Source organism: Dermochelys coriacea, chromosome 24 (assembly GCF_009764565.3).
Source record: "Dermochelys coriacea isolate rDerCor1 chromosome 24, rDerCor1.pri.v4, whole genome shotgun sequence".
NCBI classification, from domain to species: domain Eukaryota; kingdom Metazoa; phylum Chordata; order Testudines; family Dermochelyidae; genus Dermochelys; species Dermochelys coriacea.
In genome coordinates this window covers 7,122,219-7,147,573 of record NC_050091.1, presented here as the reverse complement: position 1 = coordinate 7,147,573, position 25,355 = coordinate 7,122,219, and the positions used below count along the sequence as shown (strand labels likewise).

Below are 25,355 nucleotides of genomic sequence, written 5' to 3'. Positions count from 1 at the left end.
CCATTCAGTGCTGCTGGTTCACTAGTCCCTGTCCTCCAGCACTACAATTGGGTAATACATAGAAGTGGGGAAGCTTTCTGTATTATTTGCCACCTTAGCACAGCCATACGGGGGCAGCCAAAATTTGGAGCTCACATCAGGAAATTCAGACTTTCCAAGGCTCCTTTAGAGGGAATGGGAAAAGCTCCCCAGCCATAATCCTCAGGAGGAACAAAGAGTTCCAACTTCACAGCAAGTAGCAAATTAATCCCCCTGCCATACAGCAAACCAATTAACCAAAGTAACCCTGAACAGGGGAATAAAGTTAGCTGGAAGAGCTGATCATAATTCCTCCTAAGGTACAGAACAGCCACTTCTAAAACTGTTTAATATAAAATACATTTACAGTAACAAACCTGATCCTTTAGATCTGTTCTGTTTAATTCTGAAAAGTAACTTACAACAGGCTCTTGACACATTGCGAAGATGTGTGGGGATACTGGTTCCATTTCCTATACTGTTGATGACCTGTTGAATCTGCAACTTGCTTTGATTCCCAGGGTAGTCAGATGTTCACTACTTACTCCTGAGGGCATTCTGCGCCAAAAAATTAAAAATTCTATGCACAATATTTTAAAATTCTGCAAATTTTATTCATCAAATAAATGTGGTGGCTCCAGCATGGCATTGGGGAACACATGCTAGTGTTAGCCAAAGCATACCCAATACCGTGTTTCTTATAAGCATAACAACCGTGCAGCTCTCCCCACAACCCGTCCCCGGCTCACAGACTCAGCGGTAAAGCTGAACCCAAACCTGACAGCCCAAAGACTGGGCCTGCCCCAGAAACACCCCAGGGTCCTGCCCCTCCATGCCAGGTGCACCAGGTGTGGGCAGGCAGGCTCAACAAGACAGGATCCAAGTGTGGAGGGATCCAGATGGAGGTTGAGGGTTCTGTGTGGGGCAATTTGGGTGTGGGCGGCTCAGTGGATCCGGGTGCAGGAAGGATCTGGATGCACAGGGGCTTGTTGGGGAAAGCCTGCGAAAAGCCTGCACATGATCCTGGTTGCCCTTGGGTGTATTTTATGCTGTCTTCTCCCCGCAGCCTCTCAGTGCTGTCCACTATGCAGAAGTTATGGATCCATGGCAGCACTCCCATCCCTGCCAGACACACCTCTGGGTGCAACAGTAATGGGACTCTGCAGGGGGGTCCAGATGAAGGTCATTGGGGCTCAGCAAGGCAGTCTGTGGGAGGGTCCAGGTGCAGCTGGGTGGGGCTCGGATCTGGGTGCGGGTGGCTCGTCAGGGTGATCCAGGTGCAGGGGGAGTGGTGCTCATCGTGGGGAGGGTCAGGGCATAAGGAGGTCTGGATGCATGGGGGTTGGATGGATGGGGAAGCAGCTCCCTCTATAGGAATCCCTCCCACTGCAGCTGAGGAGTGATGGGTGCAGGAAGTGCAGGAGTTTGCAGAGCTTCCTGCAGCTGGAGGAGAAATCTTGGGGCGGGTCTGACCCGGCCCCGGATGCCATGCAGGGGAGAAGAAAGTCCCATCCTTCCCAGCCTAACCGGGATTAGCCACTGGGCCTAGCGCAAGGGTAGGAGCCACCAGACAGGTCTTCCCCAGTCCCACCTCCTGCCCCACAGTGATTTACCTCTCTGCTGCCTTCCCTGGGCACCCAAAACATGCTGCTGGGGAGGGTCGCATGACCGCTTTTGTGGCTTCCCTTTGCTTCCCTGTCAGAAAGTCATTTTTCTGAGGGGAAGCAAAGAAATATGTGGGGGACATAAATTCTGTGCATGCTCAGTGGCGCAGAATTCCCCCAGGAGTAACTACTGCAGGTAGACATCCAGCCAGCACTGCATTTATTATGTGTACAATGGTAGCATCTGGGGACCCCACCCAAGATCAGGATGCAGCTCTGCTAGGCACTGTACAAACAGAGTAAGAGACCATGCCCCAAACAGCTTATCATCTAAACTGACAAGAGAGACAGAGGGTTGGGGGAATAGGACAATCCCATACAAGCAGAGTGAATAATGCAATGGTCACAAATGTGCCATACTTTTTTTGTTGGTTTCTCTTTTCTGAAAGGTGGAAGAGGGTTGTTGAGAGGAAATTAGTTAGAGAGGAAGAGGGGGCAAGAGGGCAAGGGTCAAAGGAAAAGGGGAGCAGGGGCAGTGAGACTGAAGTGGGGAGACCAAGGGGATGGATTGGAGGGAGTGGGTCATTCCTAGGTATTGCTGGTCTCTGATCTCTCCAGCTGAGCTTCTGGATGGCCCCTCAGTTTCTTTTGTACCCCAGCTCACGTGGGGAGAGGGTGGGAGCTGATGCCCCTGAAACAGGGCTCTTTCCTTCACACTTCTGTGTCTGGGGGTAACCCTAGCTGGGTCTCAGCTCCCCTCTACCCCCTGTGATATGCCATCATGGGGTTTCTTCACATGGTCCTATTCCCAAAGCATTACAAGAGCGCGAGAGTGACAAGATAGTGCAACATTTAGTCTTTAATCCTTCCTCCCCATATATTGTTCTCAGTCCTCAAACAGGCCCTGAAAATGGAGTTCTCCAAATTCCTGCAAATAATCACACTTTAGTGCCCATATTTATGGTAACAAAAACTACCCCCAGACCTCCAGGGTTTTCCACTGCCTCCCACCAGCTTTCTATCTGAGCGCCTTCCACATGTAATTGATAGGAACAGCAAAGTTCCTAGTGGACTCATACAGTCTCCTGTGCTTCACTCAAATAATTTTTCCCAAGAGTTCCTACAGAAGGGGGTTTTCCCTCTTGTCATCTTATTATGCTTATGAATAAGCTCTGGGACCAAGAAAGGAAAATACTTTAAAACACATTCGTGTTTTGATGGTGAAAACTACTGAAAAGATGGCCCATTTTAAATACCCAACCAGTTGTAATTTACCATACAGCAGAATTTTGCTTCAGTTTTCTATATTCCTGTGGACAGGGATTTGTCAATAGTTTGCAGAGAGATTTGTACATTCCCGACAGCACATTCATTCATATTTCAGTGGATTGAGCTAGATGACTGAGATTTAACTGACGAACAGCTACTGTTGCATAGCCTCAGACTTTGCAAATTTTGCAGACAGCTTAAACAAGATTTATCTCCCAAACATTTTTTACAGCCAAGACTCCCCTTTCTGCCTCTCGTGCCGCTGTCCACCTGATTTCAGAACAGAAGCTTTCCACTGAATACTGCACGGCTGAAATGTAGTGAAATGCAGATAAACGCTATGATCAAAATGCTGGATGACAAATGCAATACATCACTGCATAGCTACCCAGCATTCCACATTTTGTTCAATATACAATATGCTAAAATACTGCACAGTGGCACAACATGCAATATGATAACAGTCTTGCACAGCTCCCTAGCAGATGCTGTGCAATATTGCATGGCTGTGACATATATGATGCTATACCATGGCACACCTACACAACAGAACTGTTACAAAATAACGCATGACTGCCTCCCTGTTATCTGTATTGTCCAGCACAATGCTACACTGCAGGACTGGGGAAACTATGTGATAACAATTCGGTGCTGCACAACTTGCACCTTGTAATGTTGCATGGCTGAACAACAGATGGTACAATACCAGGCAAAGCTGCTCCACATCAGGTACCAGGCAATGTTCTTCTGTTGCACAGTACAGAATACAAAAAAGAAAAGGAGGACTTGTGGCACCTTAGAGACTACCACATTTATTTGAGAATAAGCTTTTGTGAGCTACAGCCCACTTCATCGGATGAAGTGAGCTGTAGCTCACGAAAGCTTACGCTCCAATAAATTTGTTAGTCTCTAAAGTGCCACAAGCCCTCCTTTTCTTTTTGCAGATACAGACTAACACAGCTGCTACTCTGAAACCTGTCAGTACAGAATAGCAAAAAGAAAAGGAGGACTTGTGGCACCTTAGAGACTAACAAATTTATTAGAGCATAAGCTTTCGTGAGCTACAGCTCACATCCGATGAAGTGAGCTGTAGCTCACGAAAGCTTATGCTCTAATAAATTTGTTAGTCTCTAAGGTGCCACAAGTCCTCCTTTTCTTTTTGCGAATACAGACTAACACGGCTGCTACTCTGACACCTGTCAGTACAGAATAGGAGGCACTACAGCACCACTTCACCACACACAATGCAAGGTAACAGAGCACACGTGCAGCACACACAATACAACACAACCCTCCCAAGTTTCACAACAATACACCTTTATGACTCCAGTCTTCAGGGTGGTGATTTCTGCATCTGCCATTGGTCGGTGGCGTTGGGGGCGGGGCTGAACAAGCCACCACCATTTCCCCATCGTCTTATTGGTGTCCTCAGCTGTCAACAAAGAAAAAGAAACAAGCAGGCCCCGCCTACAAGTTTGTCTGTACCAGCAGGGACCCACCCTTCTGCAATCCCTATTGGAGGAACAGCCTCTGAGTTGAGCATTAACAGACACCAGGGTAGGTTACCCAGGGATACGGAAGCTGATGGGTTTCCTCCCCCCTACTCCAGCTCAACCAGGAAGTAAAGTTTCTATTTTCTCTGAGCTCAGAAGTTTAATACCAGGCAAAGCAGAGGGGAAGGGGGGAGTGGACGAGGCCTCCCAGAAGAGGAGATCAGAGTCACACAGGTGAGGCTGGGGAAAATCTCCAACAAGGGTTAAATACTTAGGCAGCAGCATTCAATAAATGAGAATTTCACTTGTAAATGTCACCGTGGTCTTGTTTAATTTGTAAATTTCACGGGGAGGATTTTCCCCCTCTTAAATTTATTTTTTTCTCTGCTGGAATTTAAGTTTTCCTGGCAGAGGTAGTGGGAAGTGTGTGTGCGCGCACGCGCAGGGGGTGCCTGTGTCTCTTCCCTAGGATCCCCCCCCGCCCCGCCCCCCAGCATGGAAAGGGGCTGCTGGGAACATCTCCTTCTTTGCCTCTTTAAGTTCAGTGCCTGAGCCCAGTTCGTTTTTTATAGCTCCTTCCTATGCTAAAAAGAACAGGAATACTTGTGGCACCTTAGAGACGAACAAATAGTCTCCAAGGTACCACAAGTACTCCTGTTCTTTTTTGTAGATACAGGCTAACATGGCTGCTACTCTGAAACCTTCCTACCCTAACTCGCCTAAGAAACTGGGCCATGGGGTCCCATCGGCCGTAGGAAGCAAAAGCCCCTTATATATGAAATGAAGGTGGGAGGGGGTGAGCACGTTCCCTTCTGGCCCTAAAAACTGTAGAGGTGAAAGCTGAGGGTTAGGGGTTCTGGCAGGATTAGGCCAAGGTGGGAAGCCCCTCTGGTGTACCTCCATTTCCCCCTCTTCTGCAGGGATTACTGATTAAATTTATCCCTTCCCAAAAGAAGTGGTTTCAGAGTAGCAGCCGTGTTAGTCTGTATTCGCAAAAAGAAAAGGAGTACTTGTGGCACCTTAGAGACTAACAAATTTATTAGAGCATAAGCTTTCGTGAGCTACAGCTCAATCCGATGAAGTGAGCTGTAGCTCACGAAAGCTTATGCTCTAATAAATTTGTTAGTCTCTAAGGTGCCACAAGTACTCCTTTTCTTTTTGCAAAAGAAGTGGGGGACTCCAGCGAAAGCCATAAGCAGCCAAGCCACAACAGCCCGGGCTCCATGAGGGCTATGAAAATCTATGTGAAGATCTAAGTCTCCAGATGGGTCCAAGTTCTGTGCAGATACCAGGCTGGACGTAGAAAGTGGACGTAGAAAGGCGAGCCCCTAGCCTCTTCCCATTCTAGGTGGGACAGACCTTGTCTGCTTGCCAAATGTTCTGTTGCCTGCTCAGAGATTTTGTTCCTGCATAATCTGGCCTTTTAAACACATAGCACCAGTGCAATGCAGCCACTCTGGCATTGTAAATGCTGCCTAGCAGTGTTGGACTAAAAATATTTGCCTTGTAAAGGGGCAGGGCTGTCCTGGCTGGGATTCCAGCCTTTGGTTCCGTGTAATTTAGTGCCTTTAAGCCATCCTTTCTGGAACCGGTGCACCCATTAACACTTCCTTTGGTTACCCTTGCTAGCTCCTAGTTGTGGGAAAGGATGACGACGCTCATTCACAGAGGGCGGCGTGCTGACGTGGGCAAGAACGCCGACAAAAGGCTGGAGGGCGAGGATGATGACTCGAAAGACAGAAACCTGGATGAGGAGGAATCCGGTGATTCCAAAGATATCCGCCTGACCCTCATGGAGGAGGTGCTGCTCCTGGGACTGAAGGATAAGGAGGTAACGGGTCTCTGGCTGCCAGCGTTGTAGTTACACGGGCAGTGCCATGGATGGAAGCAACTGCTCCTGGCTTTGCTTGTGGGAAAGTGCTGTAGCGGGCGATACCTGCCCCCTTTGTGGATTCAGAGGCCCTTTTGCAGCAGAACCAGTGCAGTTCCTCTGAGCAAAGGGGTGCATAAGCACCCTCTGAGTGGCATCAAGCCCAGTGCCACAACAAGGCATGGCTGTGCCAGGGGGTATGATGATGAGGCAGGTGGATTCCCCAGCTCTTTCTCTCCTGCCCCAAAGGCTGGGTAGATGATCTTCTACAGGGCCGGTCTGCTGCTGCTGTACTGCCTGGCAGTGAGAAGATCTTGTGGCATTTTGGCATCGTGATTGGTTCTTTGCCTGCTTCCTGCCTGACCCTGTTGGGCCTGCACATTGAGGTGGCCTGGCCTAAAGAAGCAAAATGCCTTTCAGCTGTTTTTGCACAAGGCACTTATGACAGGGTCCATAGGCAAGAAAGCTGTGAGCCTTTTGGAGAGAGTGGGGCTGGGTTGTGCTCCCAATACAGTGGATAGATTCATCCCTGCACACGAACATATGAGAGGCAATTTACACCTATTAAGGGGCCAGTGCAGCCTCAGCAAAGGCTAGAGCTGCCCTAAATGGCACATAGATTTGCCAACCTACCAGTCCACCCTAGTCAGGCCCCCTCCTTTCTCTGGTTTGCCCACACTCTACAGCAGAACAACCCACCTTGTACACTGGACTGCTTCAGCGGCACATCCGGCTCTATGCCAGGTTCAGCGGCTACCTGCACCAAGGTTGTTTGTTAATACCGGCTTTGCAGACCCTCTGTGCCAATCTCGTTTGTACAAAGGGGCCCTTAAGCAACAGGAAATTGGACCCATTAATTCTTGGCTTTCCCCTAATGGTCTCTGAAAAGTGAATTCCTTGCCCCAGTGCACAGGTGTTTTTCTTTCCTCCTGCATTATTACGCCTCATATCTATGCCAAGCAGAATCCCAACAGCTGTTGAACACTCCATAGTACTTACAAAGAACAAACACTCGCCTCCGTTGTGACAGAAGCAAAATCGAATCTATATTGCAGGTGGAAATGTGCAAACCTGCACGGTACAGGATTTTCATAGAATCATAGAATCTCAGGGTTGGAAGGGACCCCAGAAGGTCATCTAGTCCAACCCCCTGCTCAAAGCAGGACCAAGTCCCAGTTAAATCATCCCAGCCAGGGCTTTGTCAAGCCTGACCTTAAAAACCTCTAAGGAAGGAGATTCTACCACCTCCCTAGGTAACGCATTCCAGTGTTTCACCACCCTCTTAGTGAAAAAGTTTTTCCTAATATCCAATCTAAACCTCCCCCATTGCAACTTGAGACCATTACTCCTCGTTCTGTCATCTGCTACCATTGAGAACAGTCTAGAGCCATCCTCTTTGAAACCCCCTTTCAGGTAGTAAGTAATTTTCTTGGGCTGGGGGGAGTTATTTTCATTTGACAAGCAAGGTCCCTTAAATATATGACACTAACAAAGCCTGACCCTGATGGGAGGAAAAGGTTGCAAGTTCTGGCCCTAAAGCAGGATTAAAATGTCCATATAGCTGCAGGAAATGTTTCCATTATCTGATCGAAAAACCCCTCTGGGGTGTATCTCAGCAGTTGTTTAGCAGCACACAGAAACAATGGTCAGAGGTTTGTGGTGGTGTATTTTTAGCACATAAGTGAAGAAAAAAATCCAACAACTTTGAAACTGGAGGTGGGAGGTGCTGTTTGTTTGTGTGGAAATAGGTAGCTCTGTCTTCCTGAAAGTTTCCTTCCATCATTTTGTCTGTAATCTTTGCAATACCAGAGCAATGTCAGAAGGGAAATTTTGGTCTTGGGGTTAAGCCACTGGGCTGGGACTCAGAAGCGCCCTGAGCTCTGACTCTGCCACAGATTCCCTGTGTGACCTTGGGCAAATCACTTAATCTCTCTGTGCCGCAGTTTCCCATCTGTAAAATAGGGATAATGGTATTTTCTCCCACCCTTTGCATGTCTTATGCACCGGGGATCTGACCTCTAAGTGCTATCACAATACAAATAATTAAATATTGTTTGATGATAAGTTTTTTCTGGGGCAGGGACTGTGTCTCACTGTGTGGCTGTACAGTGCTCACGCACTGAGGCCTCTAGATGCCATTGTAATATAACCAAGGCCCTACTTAATTTGTGATTTTGCGGATCCTGCAATATTAGACTTCCACAGCAGGTTTGATTTTAATTAGCTTACTTTGCACAGTCCCATGATTTTTGCACACATTTTGAGGTTTGCAACACACACTTTTTTCCCCCATTAGTACAGCAGAACTCCATGTATCTGAGCTGATAGTGGCAGGGGCTTGGGCTGTCAGCCCTGTGCATTAATGACTAATATAGCTGCAGCAAAATGTCTGGTTATCAAAAAAAAAAAATTAACAGGCATAACATAATACTTGAGGGTTTATATTGTTCCAGCAATATTTCTTAAACAAATAGGGCTTCTCTGGCTTATCCAAATTTCCTCAATTAATAAAGTTCCATTATTACTTTTCCTTTTTTTTTTTTTTTTTTTTTTTTTCCCCCCCCATGTCTTGTCCGCAACTCAGCAACAATTATTTGACAATCATCCTGCGATTCAAGTAGGGCCTTAAATATAACTAAATCATGATGACAAAAGCCAGCTGCTAGACAGCTTCCTCTCTGCTGTGAGATCTACTGGTCAGGGTGACCCTTGTTCATCCCTTAACCTGGATCTGTAGCGATTATAGCACAAGGTATTCCATACTTTAGTAGTTGCTATTAGTTCATCTCACTGAAGCAACAGATCTCTTCTGTTTGCCTGCAGTCAGGTGCCATTTAAAATAATTAGACTGTACCCTTTTTGTTCAGTGCAGCCGGGAGCAGCTTCTTGCTATGGAATGGGGCGGTGCAGTGTCTTTGAAAGGAACGCTTTGGAACTTCTGGCTGCAATGCTCCTGAGAAGGGCTGTCTGCGTTTGTGGCTGCTAACGTGGTAACCAGATGTCTGAGATTACCAGCAGCGGGGATGGACTCTCAGTTTGCACAGGGAGTAGGGCAAGAGACTGGGGGTCAGGACTCCTGGGTTCCGTTTCCAGCTCTGCCAATCAAAATCAGGTCCCTGTTGTACTTGGTGCTGCACAGGTACCTAATTAAATACAGTCCCTGCCCTGTGGGGCTTAGACTCTGAGGCCAAGATCCTGTACTTGTGCCTAAATTTGCATTTGAAATCAGTGGGATTACTCATGCGGGTAAGGTTGAGTATGTGCAATGTTGCCAGCCCTAAGTGTGCAAAAATCATGAGTGTCTTAAAAATCATCTGATGTAGCCTTTAGAAGGGATGTTTTCAGGCATCTCTCTGCAGCCCCAAGGGCTGGAAATATTTTTTTTTTTTCCCTCTATTACTTGAAAGGAAGCTGCGTGTTTTTTTTTTTTTTTTTTTTTAAAAGTACCAGCTACATGAGACTTGTATAAAATCACCGCTGAGTGAGATGCATACATCTTTGCTGAATTTGGGTATTCACCTGGGACACAGGACTGAAAGGGATCTCCTAGTCATTGTCATCCCTTCTATCACAGGCAACCACATCTTGTGTTCCCACTTATAAACCTATCAGGCTCTGTCTTCACACTAGCTAGGTTGTTTGTGTCTTCCCTCTGCCCTCTCCGCTCCTCCTGTGAAGCTGTTCCAGCACCACCTCCTTCTCATGGTTACAAACCTTTTACATTTACTCTTGCCCATTTGATTCCCATTTGTCCTTGTGCCTGCATTGTCCTTCCATAGCTCTTCTCATTCCCTGAGTAAAACAGCCATGGATTCCTCTGCTGGACACATGTCTCTCTGCTCACACGTCTCGAGGGGTGGCTCTTTGTGGCTGCATTTCAGGTAGGTTGTTCTGCCGGACTGGTACGTACGACTTCAGGCTGCCCTTGCTGCGGCCTTTCGGCTACTGTTTTATTGGTTCCCAAGAGGTGAAAGGTGCTGATTTAACATCCCTTCGGTTAGAAGGGCAAATGCAACATGGATGACCGGCTTCCCTGCCCGTGTGTCTTGACCCTGATCTGGAGGAGAGTTGGTTCTTGACCTGTCTATGGAGATGGCCAGTTGTGGGGTGGCTTTATGGGACGTGGACAACTGGGCTACCAGGGATTGGACTGAGACACAGCCAGCTCCGTTCCTGCTTAGCATCTGGGAGCTAGCTTTGCCATTTGACGCTCCCCAGAGTAAGCTGCTGACATAGAAGTGAACGGTTGCAAACCCTGTTACTGAGTTGTCTGCTCCCTTGGATCGATTCTTCTTGATGTCTCAGGTACTTATCTGGCCCATCACCGTAATATCTGATCACCTCATCATGCACCCCCCACGAGGCAGGGCAGGGCTGTTATTCTCATTGTACAGCTAGGAAAACTGAAGCACAGAGTGGCTAAGGCACTTGACCAGAGTCACACAGGGAGTGTGTGGCAGAGTAGGAAATTGAAACCAGGTCTCCTGAATTCCAGGCTAGCACCCTCACCACTAGGCCATCCTTCCTTCTAGCCTGAAGAGAGAGTATTTTCAGAGTTTGTTGGGTGTAATGCATTGCCCTCAGCACTGAAATAATAATAACCCCTAGCTCTTCCATAATGCTTCTCAATCCTAGGTATTAAAGGAGGTCAGGATCATTCTCCCCATTTTATGGATGGGGAAACTGAGGCACAGAGCGGGGGAGGTAACTTTCTAGGGTCAGGCCAGCGGCAGAGCCAGGAACAAAACCCAGGACTCCTGAGTCCTACTCCAGTGCCCTATCCACTAGGTCATACTGCCTCCTGAGTCCTCCAAACTGAGCCCCTGTAAAACAAGGGGGTTGACTTTCAGAGGTGCTGAGCATCCACTGTTCCCGGTAACTTCAGCAGCAGCCAGCGCTTCTGAAAATCAAGCTGCAGGGATCGGTTTTGCAATATCCCAGTTACATGTGGCTCGCGGACATGGGCCTACTGCCTGTGCTGTATACGTGAGCAGGCCGTGCTGATATGAGGCGGTGCTCGATCAAACGGTGGCAGTGCCTCTGGTTCAATAGCACCAATAAAATCTCCGGGTTGCTAATTAAAGTAGGACGTTGTAGGCAAACAGGGTGATAAGCCGGATGTTGGGGATAACCTCGCAAATATTTGAGAGCCGCTCAGGTGCAAATGTAATTTGAGCAGTGCAGTGACCTTTCATTCTTTTTGACTCTTTTGATGCCAAACCCTTTAGCTTCAGCTTGATGTAGGTTTCTTTAAACCAGGTTCTGAACCATTTTGAATCATGAACCCACAATCCTCCCCCCCCTTTTTTTTAACTTGGATTGCTCTTTCCCCTTGCCCCCTTACAAAATGGGACTGTCCAGTGTAATCTAAATGGACCTGGGGTCATTAATACACTGATTCTAATAAAGGGGATTCTGCATTAAATAAATCAGTCTTTTGACCCTGCTGTCCAACTGTGCCTAGGCTGGGAAATATTGTCAAAGCACACACCTTAATATCCACAACATTTGCGGGACAGGATCTCTTTCAGCGTTGATGAGTGTTCCTGGGCGTTGTGATCCCGGGCACCAGGTCACATTAGGAGCTCTTGCAACGGCCTCAGAGAGCAGTGTATTAGGGTAACTATCCCAGCATGCAAGTGGCTGCAACGTGCTTTTCAAATGGCGGGGGGTGGAGTGTGACAGGGAGTGTGTTTCAGAGTAGCAGCCGTGTTAGTCTGTATTTGCAAAAAGAAAAGGAGTACTTGTGGCACCTTAGTGACTAACACATTTATTAGAGCATAAGATGAAGTGAGCTGGAGCTCACGAAAGCTTATGCTCTAATAAATTTGTTAGTCTCTAGGGAGTGTGTTGTGTATGTGGGGGGAGAGAAAGTGGGTTTTTGGGGGGCTGAGAGCATGTCAGCATGAACTGTCTTGTAAGTTCAGACAGCAGCAGACCCCCCTCGCGCTCTCACACGCAGCATTCCACACTAATGGTTGCTTTGTCTCGGAGCAGATCAGCAGCCGGCTGTCAGAAATGGAGCTTTCAAAGGGCATATCCACATTCCTACAGTGAGTTCAAAACAATGAGAAGAGTGGCCACTTGACTTAAGGAGATTATGGGACGTTTCCGGAGGCTGATCAGAGCGCAGTAATGCAACACCTCGTCCACGCTGACCCCCCAGGTGTTTCAGCCAAGGCGCAGCAAGTGTTAATCTTCTCACCGAGGTGGAGTACCAGTAGCGCTGTAGCTGTGGAGTCAGAGCACCCTATGTGCCTTGCCAGTGTGGACGGGTAGCAAGCTAGGGCGCCCTGGTCTGCTTTAATGCACTGTAACTCGCAAGTGTACCAAGCCCTTTAGCTGTCTTCACCCCATTGCTCAAAGGTGTGGGTTTTTCACAGCCCTGAGCTCAGTTGCTCGGTTGAGCTAATTTTCTAGTGTAGACCAGTCTTAAGAAACTCTGTTATCTTCTCCTCTGATGTCAGGGCTGAAAACCAGAGCTGGTCTTTCCTAATTAATGGCTCATTCAAACTGGTTCTTGCAACACTACTGTTCTGTAGGGATGTGGCATTGTCTCTTGAGTTAATGTTTTATAGAATGGCTGGAAGATTAATCAGAAAGGGGCCAAGTCCTAGGGAACTAACAATGCCATTGGGCTAGGTGGGGGACTTCTTGCTGTGAAATTCTTCTCCTTCCTGTTTTTAAATTGGCTGGTACAGGTGGTTCTCTTACCCACCCCATCCTATAAATATTCCTGGAACCCAATTGCCAGTGGGGTGGGCTAGATTGTAGCTCTGATGCTGATAAGCTCTTGCAAACAGCTTTCTATAATGTGATGAAAAGGGGACCCCCTGGTGATAGATCAGATCAAAAACCTGACGTTCTATGTTTTGTATGTTGTGCCTCGATAGTCTTCTCCTCATTCTCAAAGAAAAGGCAGAAACCATGTGCTCCAGCAGCCCTGGCACCTGACTAAGAGTCATGAGTTTAGGTTGGACACTGGGAAAAACTTCTCAACTGTCAGGGTGGTTAAGCCCTGGAATCAGCTGCGGAGCCAGGTGGAGGGAACAGGGGGACCGGTCCAAAAAAAAAAAAAAAAGGTACCACCCACTGGGGTGCTTTTACTCACCCAGCAGCGCTCCGGTGGCCGGCCCTCACTTGCTCTGGGTGTCTTCGGCTCTGGAGGTCCCGCCGCCGAGGTGCCGCCAAAGACCTGGAGCGAGTGAAGGTCCCGCTGCCGAAGACCCGGAACGCTGCCGGCTGAGTAAAAGCCCGGCAGCAGGGGAAAATTTAAAAGGCACCAACGCATTGACAAGGCGCCACTTGCGCTCAGTGGGGAAGCGGCCACTCTTTCTCCCCCCCCCCCCCCCCCAGCTACACCACTGACTGAAATAAATTGCCTAGGGAGGTTGTGGAATCTCCATCATTGGAGATTTTTAAGAGCAGGTTGGACAAACACCTGTCAGGGACAGTCAAGATCAGAAGTGGGCAAACTACGGCCCGCGGGCCACATCCAGCCCGCGGGACCATCCTGCCCGGCCCCTGAGCTCCCGGCTGGGGAGACTACCCCGGGCCCCTCCCCCGCAGCCTCAGCACACCGCGCACCTCTGGCCCGCTGCTCCTCTTGGGCGGTGGGGCTGCAATCTCCTGCTGCTTTGAGCAGCATCGTAAGGAGGTGGGAAGCGGGGGGGTTGGATACGGGGCAGGGAGTCCTGGGACGCAGTCAGGGGACAGGGAGCAGTTGGATAGGGGGTGGGAGTCCCGGGGGGGGCTGTCGGGGCAGGAATGTGGATAGGGGTCGGGGCAGTCAGGGGGCGGGGAGCCGGGGGTTTGGATAGGGGGTGGGGTCCCAGGAGGGGGCGGTCAGGGGAAAAGGAGCAGGGGGGGTTGGATAGGTCGGGGGTTCTGAGGGCAGGAAGTGGGAGGGGGCGGATGGGGGCAGGGCCAGGCTGTTTGGGGAGGCACAGCCTTCCCTACCCGGCCCTCCGTACAGTTTCACAACGCTGATGTGGCCCTCAGGCCAAAAAGTTTGCCCACCCCTGGTCTAGATAATACTTAGTCCTGCCTTGAGTGCAGGGGACTGGACTAGATGACCTCTCGAGGTCCCTTCCAGTTCTGTGATTCTCTGACACCTGTTTTCTATGCCCTGCTCTGCCACTAACTCATTGAGTAAGTCACTTCCCCACTGTTCACCTCCGTTTCCCTATTTGTACAACATGGAGAATAAAAATTTCCCACTTTTGGTTAAAATGCTCTGAGTTGAGCCCATCGGGAACTTTTCAGCAAAATGTTTTTTGTCACAAAATGCCCATTTGTGAAAACCAAAACTTTTTGCGCAAACATATTGGTTTGGATGAAACGTTTGTCAGGAACGTTTCTGGGATCCATGATGGAATTTCAGTGTTTGTGTGTGTGCGTGAGAGAGAGTGAAGTAGAGAGATTTTAGAACGGCCAGTAATCTGGAGGTTGGGGGATGCACTGGGGATGTGGAAGACTCAGGTTTAAAATCCTGCTCTGCTTGATTTGGACCAGGGACTTGAACCTGGGTCTCTCATATCCTAAGTGAGTGCTGTAATCACTAGGCAATTGGCTATTCTGCTGTCATTTCTCTCTCTCTCTTTTCTCCCCCCCACCCCAAAAATCAAATTTGCAAGATCTTGGTTTTATTCCTCGTCGGAATGGAAATAAATATTTATTCCTCAATATTTCCTGAAATGGAATTCTTGTTTTCTGGCCAGCCCTTGTTTTGAGGTGTATTCAGCACACGGGATACTTCTGAACCATAACTTGGGTGTGTCTCATGCTAGGCTAAGAATATAGAGGGACCACTTTGACCAGAGTTGAAAGAACCCAGCTTGACTCTCAGATCCTGGTTGAATCTGATGTGCCAGCAGGAAGAACAACCATCTCTTTGCTTGTAAACTGCTCCAGCCTCATATGAAGTCCTTGAGGGACGATAAAGATGCAGCCTAAACTTTAGGGGAAAGTTTTGACCAAAAACAGGCATGTGTGAGGGGGAGGAGGGAGAGGTTGGTGGTAGGAGAAATAAAATGTTGCCCATTTTCTGTCTGGAAGCCCCATGACACCATTTCATTTTCTTCCAGCTTCACTTTCTCTTTATCACATATCCAATCCATCTGGGGGTAGGCAATCAGTCTGGCATTTATAATCTGAAACCAAATCTGGACAGAATTCCAAAGGTTGCAAATATCCTGCTTTAAAAAGAAAGGGTGAACTTCAAATCCTCTTCTGGAGAGCAAAAACCTGCGTGGTTAAAAGGAGAGTTTCTTTTGTAGAAAGCACCCAGCAGATCCTCTGAACTCTTGATTCCTGCTTTGTTTGATTCCCTTGCCACAAGGAAATGAAGAAAGCAAATAAAGGATCACTTTTTATTTTATCGTTTTATTGTTCTGCCCTGCCAAACGCACCAGTGCATGTGTTAAGGCTTGCTGTATAAATAGATGTTTGGAGTTATGGATTAACCCTTTGTAGGCTGCAGAACAGTGCATTTTTTAAAAAAAAAAATATATCTGTATACTTTTAAAAATTATTATGCCATTTCTAATCCTCAAAACTTGGCATCTGTGGGGCTTAGTCATCTTTCCCTAATGATCCATTTGGAGCTGAGAGGCCTGAAAGCTGGTTAGATGCTGTTTCAGGCCTTACCCCTCCTGCCCCCCATTCTGCAAATGTTTTTATGTGCTTGTTCATCTGTAGGGACTGGTGCAATATCTGTTGAAGTCTATGGCAAAGCTACTGTTGACATCTGTGGTTAGGATCAGGCTCATTGCTGCAAGTGAAGCACGCGCACAAATATCTGCCCATTTTTAAATCAAGGTTGGATGTTTTTTCCAAAAGTTCTGCTCTAGGAATTATTTTGGGGCAGTTCTCTGGCCTGTGCCATGCAAGAGCTCAGACTAGGGATCACCACGGTGCCTTCTGGCTGTTGAACCTATGAATCTATCTGCAGGATAGGGGCATTCGTGGGTCAGGGACTGCAACCAAGACGTTTTGCGGGATTTGAATGGGTCTTCCAGAAAACAGTGACCTGGCTGGTTTTAAAATATTTGTGCTCAGCTGATCTGTCTCCTCAGCTAGAGGTAGTGAAAGAAAATTCCTCTTGATTTTTTTGACACTTCTCCCTTGGTGACTTCTGTGAGCAGCATCTGGAGGACAAGCGACTAAGGATTTAGAGGTTCAGGATGTCTTGTTCATGGGCCTTTTCCCTGTGTCTGTGTTATAGTATGACTATGGTATATTGCATTTCCCATACTCCTCTGCTCAGTTGACACTAACCTCTTCAGTCTGGGTCTGATCTGGAGCGATTTGGTGTAATGGTGTCGTCTAGTGGGTAGAACACTGGACTGGGAGCAGGGAGGCAAGGTCCCTCTGTGCCTCTGTTTCTCTTCCTGCCCCCTTTGACCTGTTCCAGGCAAGGACTCTCTCTCCCTAAGTGTCCGTACATCACCTTCCGCAAAAGGGCCATGATCTGGCTGGTGACTCTAGGTCCTACTCTAATTATGATGCTGAAGACAGGATGAGTGGCAGGTGTTTGATGCGTCTCAGGATCGGGCCCTTTGCTATTAAATTGGGGGGGACGGGACATTATTCAACACTCCTTGAGCTAGGCTGAAATGTGCCCTGGTGTAGAGGCCTTTGCATCACTTACCCACTCCGAATAGCTCTGGTGCTGAAAAGGGTGAATTTTGCACGATCTGAATGACTGTGTCTCATAGCTATAATGTATGGAGGGTTGGTGATGGAGTGCATTAGAGAACTGAGAGAGACTATAAACCGATACACCGAACCAGATCCTCAGCTGGTGTAAATCAGTGTGGCTCCACTGATTTCAATGGAGCTGCGTCAGTTTACTTGAGCTGAGGATCTGGCCCCTTGAGCGCTTCCCCCCCCATGATCGAAATGCAGCCACTTCTAGGGTGGAAGGCGGCGGCTGTTTAACAGCACGCAGCCACCCTGCCCAACAATTTTAGAAGTTCCCATGCCAAGTGAGCAAGTAATGCCATCGCTAGCTGGAAATGTAGGCAGAATGTAATTAACCAGAGTGCAATCTGGACAGGACACTGGGGAGAGTGCTGTTATCTAAACCTTCCTGGAAGTCTCTTCAAAGATGTACACCTTGGGCTTAAAGATAAAGCTGCAGACAGCCAGGAGCGCTCTTACGACAGGGCTTACAAGCAATTTCTGATTACAGCTAATTGTTCGGCAGGCATGTCTTAAGACGTCAGGGCTTTAATGTTTTCCTGAGCGGCCTCGTTATTCAGAAATCTTGTTAAGCTCTGGGAAAGCTGGTTTGATAGAAAACGGTTACTGCTACTTGGTTAGTTCTCGTGCCAGCTGCTGACCCAATTCTAGTTCATCGTAAAAAGGGTAGATGGTGTGTTTCTGGCATGCTTCCCTGTGGGTTTAATACGGATGGGGAAGAATTGGCGATGGGCCGGCAAACGGGGCCAAGCAATGATACCATTACAGTCAGATACTCAGTCTCTCTCTCGCCGTCTTCTCCCCCCTCCCCTCACCATGCTGAAAGCAATGTCCCTTATGGGAAAAGAATTTCCTACGGGTCCTAACTCTTTCAAACCTATAGAACTGCACTGAGACTTGTGCTCTGTAGTGGATTTATTTGATTTTTTTTTTTTCTCCTATTGTGGAGAATAAAATTCTCTGTAGGGTCACATCCAAAGGCTATGCAAACCTTAACATCTGTCTCTCAACTCTTTTCCATGGTGGGGTATTTGCTCACAAACCCTTCTCTCAAATGTTGACTAGTCCCAGAATTGCAGAAGCGTGAAACTTATTTATGTTACTGTAGCTCCCCTGAGATCAAGGCCCTGTTCGCATAGTATGAGACTATCCTTGATATGTATCGACTAGGTGGGAAGGGGAACAGAGGCAAAGTGATTTGCCCAAGGTCATCGGACAGCTCAGTGGCAGAATGGGAATAGAACCCAGGAGTCCTGAGTCGTAGTCCAGTACTGCTGCAGGGCTCTGCTTTGAGCCGGTTTGGCAGGCCAGCATGGGCTGCAGTCAGATTAGTTTTCAAAACTGTTACTCAACTGCTAGGCTAGGTGTCCAAGGCCGGGGCTGACGCAAACTTCCCGTCTGCTCTGCAAACAACAAACACCTGGACGTGCTAGAAGAAAGCCGCATTGCAGCGGTCATGTGCTCTGCGAAGCAGGAAGTAGGTGCTGCTGGAACCCGAGCCAGCTGGCGAAGGGCGTGTGATGTGCTGCTCAGGGTTGATATTGGAAGGATCGGCTCCGTGAGGCAAACGACAGGTTGCTGGCCCAACCCTTGAATGCTGTAATGGCCAAGTCTCTTTCACTGAGTAAATCTGGCCTTTGCTAGGCTATGTACACGCGATAGCTTATGTTGGTATAAGTGACGTCACTCAGGGGTGTGAATAAGCTGGATTTGCAGGTGCTTGGCATCTCTGAAAATCGGGCCCGTTGTCCATTTTGGGGGGGTGCCTAGCATTGCTCTGGCGCCATCATATGAAAAAAGCTGCTTTCAGGCAATTGCAGGCTGAACAGACTGGGCTTTCACTGGGAGAGGGGCCCTGGTATTTCAGAACCGCTGGCTGTTCTGTCTTTCCTCCTGACTCCGCGTGCTCCTGAGGGCTCTCGAAGCAAAGAGCATCCCAGCTGCACAACCTGGCCCCCTGGGGAACATTGCAGTGGTTCCCATGCGGTAGGGGCAGCGGGGTTAGAACTCAGACCCTCCTGCTCCAAAGTGCAGGCCTTTGCCACTGGAGACTCTGTAGCTGATGCTGGACTGGCTCTGCCGCTGGCCTGCTGGGTGACCTGCGGGCAAGTTGTTTCCCGGCTCTGTGCCTCAGTTTCCCCATCCATAAAATGGGGCTGAAGATCCTCACTCCCAGGGCTCTGAGATCTGCTGATGATAAGGGCTCGGTGGTGCTATTATCACGAGCTGTTAGAAGCGAAGGGCCTTGAGCTGTCTTCAGTTCCTTGGAGGGGTGGGTGGGACACACAGAAGCAGTAGCAACCTCTTGACGACTCCATCCCACGAGGGTTCCTCTGTCTCTAATGCCGGTGGCATTCCTCCCCTCCTCAGGGCTATACGTCCTTCTGGAACGACTGCATCTCCTCGGGCCTGCGTGGCGGCATTCTCATCGAGCTGGCGCTGCGCGGACGCATCCAGCTGGAGCCACTCACCATGAGGAAGAAGAGGCTGCTGGACAGAAAGGTACCCTGCCCCAGGGGTTGGTCTCTGTGCCTGTTGGGCCAACAAGGAGGACAAGGCTCTTAGCCTTGGGGAGATCGTCTCCTGCTACCTTTTCAGACCCATGTGGCCTGATTCCTCACTGCTCTGCAGCCCAGCGTCACATGGCTACAGAACGCTGCCATCCCGCCTTGGGAGTGTTCTGCGCCCATGTCAAAGAAGGCATGGGGCAATGGAGAATCCAGCCTATTTACACTGGTTCTGATCAGCGCCTCGGGTAAATCAGAAGTCGTTCCATGGAAAGTGATGGCGTGACTCTAGATTTACAACGGCGGGGGGGCGCTGTGGGGATCGGGCCCCACGTCCAGTCTGCGGGTTTGGAGGAAGAATGCAACAGAGAGGCCCGGACGAGGAGGCCGCGAGGTAGACAGTCGGGTCAGATGTGGGGAGTGAGCCAGGCCTGTGGTTGTCTGGAGGGAAGTGGAGAGTAATCTCTCTCCTTCCCATGCCTCCGAAATAACGACCGTTTGCATGGACAATGGCAGCTTACGTCCAGATGGATGTCTCAGGTGCACCTGTGGCCTCCATCTCCGTAACGCCCGAGCACTCAGTTATTAATGCATTTATCCTCATGCACCCCTGGGAGGCAGGGCAGGGCTGTCATCCCCAGTACAGAGATGGGGAAACTGAGGCACAGAGTGGTGATATGACTGGGCCAAGGAGTCTGTAGCAGAGCAGGCGTGATGGGATCCCCGGGGTGCAGCCTGGGACTGTGGGACCACTGAGCCCCCTGAACTCTCCAGCCTGGGCTGTCTCTCACTGTGCTTTGCTAGCGACAAGCAGCAAAACCCTCCAGGTGCTGTGATCACTCAGCACAACCCCATGTAGAGCCCCACACCCAGCTAGATTGCATGAATGCTCCCAGAACCACTCATGAATCACACAGAGAAAGGCACCAGCCAAATCCCCCCAGCTTCCAGCACCTCAGGAATATACTGTCTTGCACTGCTCAAGATGAGCAGTGCAAATTTATTAAATGGTTCACCACTTCATCAGTGGAAAGTGGATATACCCCAGCCTTTGTAGACCTGAGCAAACACCCTTAACAAACACTTCAGGCAAACACACTGGTAAAGATAAACAGTTAAGCACATTTATTGACTACAAAGGATAGATTTTTTTTAAGTGATTATAAGTTATAGGCAAAAAGTCAGAATGGTTACCAAAATAAAATAAAATATAAGCATGCAGTCTAAAACTCTCAACCCTATTAGACTGGGTAAAATGTAAATTAAGCAGGTTTTCTCCCCCCACTGGATATTACAGTCCGTAATATACAAGTTTGTCCCTTAAATCTGGCCCAGTATCCTCTGTTGGAGTCTTCTGAGCGTCCTTGTTGCTTGCAGCATAAGTGGGGGAAGGAGAAAGGCCAAGCACAGGGTCCCTGTGTTCTGTTTTATACCCTCAGTCCATATGCTTGGAGAACACAAGTCCAGGCATGTCTGGTGGGCATTGTTGAGTCCTCAGGCCAGGTTGAGCAATTCCCATGGTGTGGCCTCATGCAGGTGAGTCATTGCACTGTAACTCCCTTGCTGGACAATTGTTATTGATAGTTGTTTGACATGCACCCTGGCGTTGGTTACTTTCCTTGCTGTTGTCTCTAGGGAGTCAATATCAGGCTGATTCCCCAACTTACACCATGTCTTACTGACAACCATACAATAAAATCTCATAACTTCCTATGTACTAATAACATAGAACAGTGACTTTCACCAGATCTCAGGTTTCAGAGTAGCAGCCGTGTTAGTCTGTATTCGCAAAAAGAAAAGGAGTACTTGTGGCACCTTAGAGACTAACAAATTTATTAGAGCATAAGCTTTCTTGAGCTACAGTTCAGATCATAACCTTTCCCCTGATACCTTACATAGCTTGTTTATATGCACAATCACAATTACATATAACTGAGGGATATGGGGGCTACAGGGTGCTCCCCCAAGGTATAGAATGTCACAGCAGGGAACTGTTCTAGCTTTGGAGAGCTGGGTTCTCTAACCATTGGACCATTCTTCCTCTTGGCGCATAGGCCTGATGTTCCTTTCACTCACACGGTTGTAACTCCATTAGTCTGGCGTAACTCTGATGTCTGCTGGCTTTGAGCCCGTGCCTGTGTTCAGAGTTGCTTGCGGTTTAACTGAATCTGTATGAGGACATTCCAGAGCTGGGAATAGAACCCAGGTGTCTTGTCGTCCCGCCCTGTGCTCTATCCACTGGACAATCCCTCATTGCTTCAGTGGGACTAAGAGTCCCTTTTAACGTCACGTGTAGCAGTGTCATATCCTCTGTGGATTGGGCCCAGCATGGGGCACGTAGCCCATGCAGCACGGTGGGTTACACGTGCCCTGGCATCTCCCTTGGTCTTGGTCAAAGATGCTTCCTGGGCTTCTCCCGTTAGAACCGGTTTCAAAGCTCCCAGCCAAAGCAGGATCAGGCCATGTCAGGCTGGCGAGCTCTTGCAGATCGTCCTGGGACAGAGGGTCGGCAACCAGTCCGGGATCCAGCCTCGAGCCGTCTGTCTGTCTTTGTCCTCCTAGGTGCTCTTAAAGTCAGACACCCCGACTGGCGACGTCCTGCTTGATGAGACCCTCAAGCACATCAAAGCCACAGAGCCTGCAGAGACAGTCCCATCATGGATAGAGCTGCTCACAGGTACGACGGCCTGGCCTCGAACGGAGCCTCCTCTGCTTCCTGGTGGCCTGCTCTTCCATGAGCCACTTTCTTTGTCCCCCTGGCTTGTTCCTGCTTGATCGCCTAAGGCGGGGTGGGCAAACTACGGCCTACAGCTTGGATCTGGCCCACCAGCCCTCAAGCTCCCGCTGGAGAACGGGGTCTGGGGCTTGCCGTGCTCCAGCTGGGGAGCAGGGACGGGGGACCGCTCCACACAGCTCCCAGAAGCAGCGGTATGTCCCCCCACTTCAGGTCCTACACATAGGGACAGCCAGGGGGCTCCGCTCTGCGCACTGTCCCTGCCCCAAGCACCGCCCCCGCAGCTCCCATTGACCAGGAACTGCAGCCAATGGGAGCTGCAGGGGCGGTGCCTGCAGACGGGGCAGTGCACAGAGCCACCTGGCAACGTTTCCGCGTAGGCGTGGGAGAAGGGACATGCCCCTGCTTCCAGGAGCCGCTTGAGGTAAGCGCTGCCCGGAGCCTGCATCCGTGAACCTCTTCCTGCCCCCACAACCTCCTGCCCCAGTCCTGATTCCCCCTCGTGCCCTCCCAACCCTTTGATCCCAGCCCAGAGCACCTTCCTGCACCCCAAACTCCTCATCCCCAGAGCCTGCACCCCCAACCAGAGCCCACCCCAGCCCAGAGTCCTCTCCCGCACCCTGAACTCCTCATTTCTGGCCCCACCACAGTGCCCATACCCCCAACTGGCACCCTCACCCCCTCCCGCACCCCAACCCCAATTTTGTGAGCATTCATGGCCCGCCATACAATTTCTATTCCCCGATGTGGCTCTCAGGCCAAAAAGTTTGTCCTCTCCTGCCTAAGGACTAAACCAGTCAGGGCGGTGCAGCATGTTGGAGAGGCCAAGCGCTCCGCCTCTCCTGGGACAGTGCCTCGCGGCACATTCAGACATATCTCGCCCGGGGCTGATCTTGTCCCTGATTGGGCTGGAATCCAGCCAGGCAGGTTGCATGGGTGGTTTTGTGCTCATCTTATTTGCTGGCAGTTCTGCCCTGGACGAAGCAACATTGGTGCTTTTTTTCCATGCGGATCTGCCTCCTAAATACTCAGCCTCGCCTAGACCTGGTCCAAGTGTAAAAATTAGCTCAATCTAGCCCTGTGGCTCGGGGCTGTGGGAACTTTTGCGCCCAGAGCTCTGTAGTTAAGTCACCCTGCGCAAGGGAGCCGTGGGAATTTGGAGTTCTGTGGCTTCCGTGAGAGAGCCCCCCCCCCCCCCCACACACACACACACTCTCACGCGCTGCTTCTTGTCCTATTGTGTAATTTAATCCTTCCGCTCCAATGCGTGATTCTTTCCCTGGGGCAACCGGGCAGCTTCTGAAGGCTGGAGTGGCGGGCGGGGCTGTGGGTCAGGATTGAGGGGCATTGGCTGACCTGAGTGGGGAGCCCAGGGCTGGAAGAGCAGTGGGGTGCGTGGGCTGTGGGGTAGGTATTGAGGAGCATCGGCTCAACTGTGTGGAACCTGATACTGGAATAGCACAAGGGCTTAGGCAGAGACAATGCGTGGGCGGGGAAGGGGGGCAAGGTCATGTGTCCCCCGCAAGATTGCTCGGTCACCTGGTGCAGCCAGGCCTTCCCCTCCCTGTGGGGCAGCTGAGCCAGCGAGCTGCGCCTGGCAGGGAGAGAGGCAGAGGCAGCAGGAGGAACAGCTAGGAGCTGCAGGGAGGGGCTGCTGATTTCCGGGATGGGGGAGCTTGCCTGGGGGCAGGCATGGCTGGTGCTGTTCCAGGGTGCTCCCCCCCCCCCACTATCAGCAGGCACGTGTTGTGTCTGCGCTTATGGATCAAATTGAAGTTATTCTGGGGGAACTGGGCAGGGGGGCGAGACAGGAAGAGGATTGCAGTACTTAGGCAGAGCACTGTGGAGGGTCCCAGTACTGGAACAGCATTGCAGGGGTGGCTGAGGTGCAGTATCCAAGTTCTCCCTGGGATGTCGTGGCGCGGGGGGTGCCCACCTATTGCTTTGATTTTTGCCACTAAAAAGCAAACCTCGTCTCCCCGTCCCACAGGCGAGACCTGGAACCCCTTCAAGCTGCAGTACCAGCTGCGCAATGTGCGGGAGCGAATCGCCAAGAACTTGGTGGAGAAGGGGATCCTGACCACGGAGAAGCAGAACTTCCTGCTCTTCGACATGACCACCCACCCAGTCACCAACACCACCGAGAAGCAGCGCTTGCTCAAGAAGCTGCAGGAGAGTGTCCTGGACCGGTGGGTAAACGACCCGCACCGCATGGACAGGAGGACCTTGGCCTTGCTGGTGCTGGCCCACTCCTCGGACGTACTGGAGAATGTTTTCACCCCGCTGGCGGATGACAAGTATGACACGGCCATGAACAGGTCAAAGGACCTCTTGGACTTGGATCCCGACATGGAGGCCACCAAAGCCAGTGCCACTGAGATGATCTGGGCTGTCCTGGCGGCCTTTAACAAAGCCTAAATCCAGACCGCCTTGCCTGTTCAACGTAGCATGGGACCTTTGGGCGGGGAGCTGCACTGGGCCGGGCCAGCACAAACTCTGTTCTACATGGCACCTGGGTTTCACTGATGTCCATGCCCGGCCCAACCTACCTCTTTTGGCTGGGGATTGTTGTGCTGGTAGAACGAGCGACTGTATGTTGTATGTCCTCTTCTCGTAAACACTCGGCTACATGAAGGTCTTTGTCTCCAGGGTGGGGAGGGTTGGCTCATGGCTCAGTCGGCTCTCTCGTTTCACATCACCTTTTGGAGAATGGAGACGTAGAATTGCCATTGGGATGTATTCTGCTCTTCTTTACTCTCCATTGATTTTTGAGGGCAGGGGTTAGCTTGAGTTGATGGGGCCTACTCCATTCCTGCACTTGGGGCACTGACGAATGGGGTGGCTTTAAGCCACTTTTGCTCTCCCTGTGTTCTGAGGCTCGCCTGGCCCCCCCACAGTGTAAGTTAGAGCAGTCCGGAGGCTGCTCTACATTATGCTCTGCTCCCCATGGCAACCAGCAGACCCTGGGAAGCGGGGAATAGCTGTTACGCAGGATACTCTGAACATGCTCCTGGTCTCCAGCATCGGGGCGAGGCCATTGAAGAGCCCTGACGCCAGCTCCACTCTAGCCAAGGAAGAGGGGGGTGTTTCCCCATTGTTGGGGCCCACCTGTGCTGCAGAGCACTGCAAAAGGGCCTGGGTGTCCCCGAGAACCAG

The 25,355-nt window shown here is 50.1% G+C and overlaps 1 protein-coding gene across 3 annotated transcripts; it reads left to right on the top strand.

Annotated features, from left to right (window-relative positions):
* Nucleotides 1–4,362: 4,362 nt before the first annotated feature.
* GOLPH3L (golgi phosphoprotein 3 like) lies at nucleotides 4,363–24,833 on the top strand. Of its 3 annotated transcripts, XM_043501729.1 has the most exons (6): nucleotides 4,450–4,618; nucleotides 5,552–5,732; nucleotides 6,014–6,215; nucleotides 19,329–19,460; nucleotides 22,028–22,142; nucleotides 24,190–24,833. In XM_043501729.1, exons 3-6 carry the CDS (start codon nucleotides 6,033–6,035, stop codon nucleotides 24,615–24,617), a joined length of 858 nt encoding a protein of 285 aa, XP_043357664.1. In that variant the 5' UTR covers nucleotides 4,450–4,618; nucleotides 5,552–5,732; nucleotides 6,014–6,032; the 3' UTR covers nucleotides 24,618–24,833. The 3 variants fall into 3 exon arrangements, with proteins under 3 accessions (XP_038238658.1, XP_043357664.1, XP_043357663.1); XM_038382730.2 differs by lacking the exon at nucleotides 5,552–5,732 and having other exon boundaries at nucleotides 4,363–4,618; XM_043501728.1 differs by lacking the exon at nucleotides 5,552–5,732 and having other exon boundaries at nucleotides 4,452–4,614; nucleotides 6,012–6,215.
* The last annotated feature ends 522 nt before the right edge of the window (nucleotides 24,834–25,355 follow it).

Coding starts and splice junctions, on each gene's coding strand:
- GOLPH3L (XM_038382730.2), top strand. CDS start 6,033: ATGACGACGCTCATTCACAGAGGGCGGCGTGCTGACGTGGGCAAGAAC. Junction 6,216..19,328: donor TGGGACTGAAGGATAAGGAG/GTAACGGGTCTC, acceptor TCCCCTCCTCAG/GGCTATACGTCCTTCTGGAA. Junction 19,461..22,027: donor AGAGGCTGCTGGACAGAAAG/GTACCCTGCCCC, acceptor TTGTCCTCCTAG/GTGCTCTTAAAGTCAGACAC.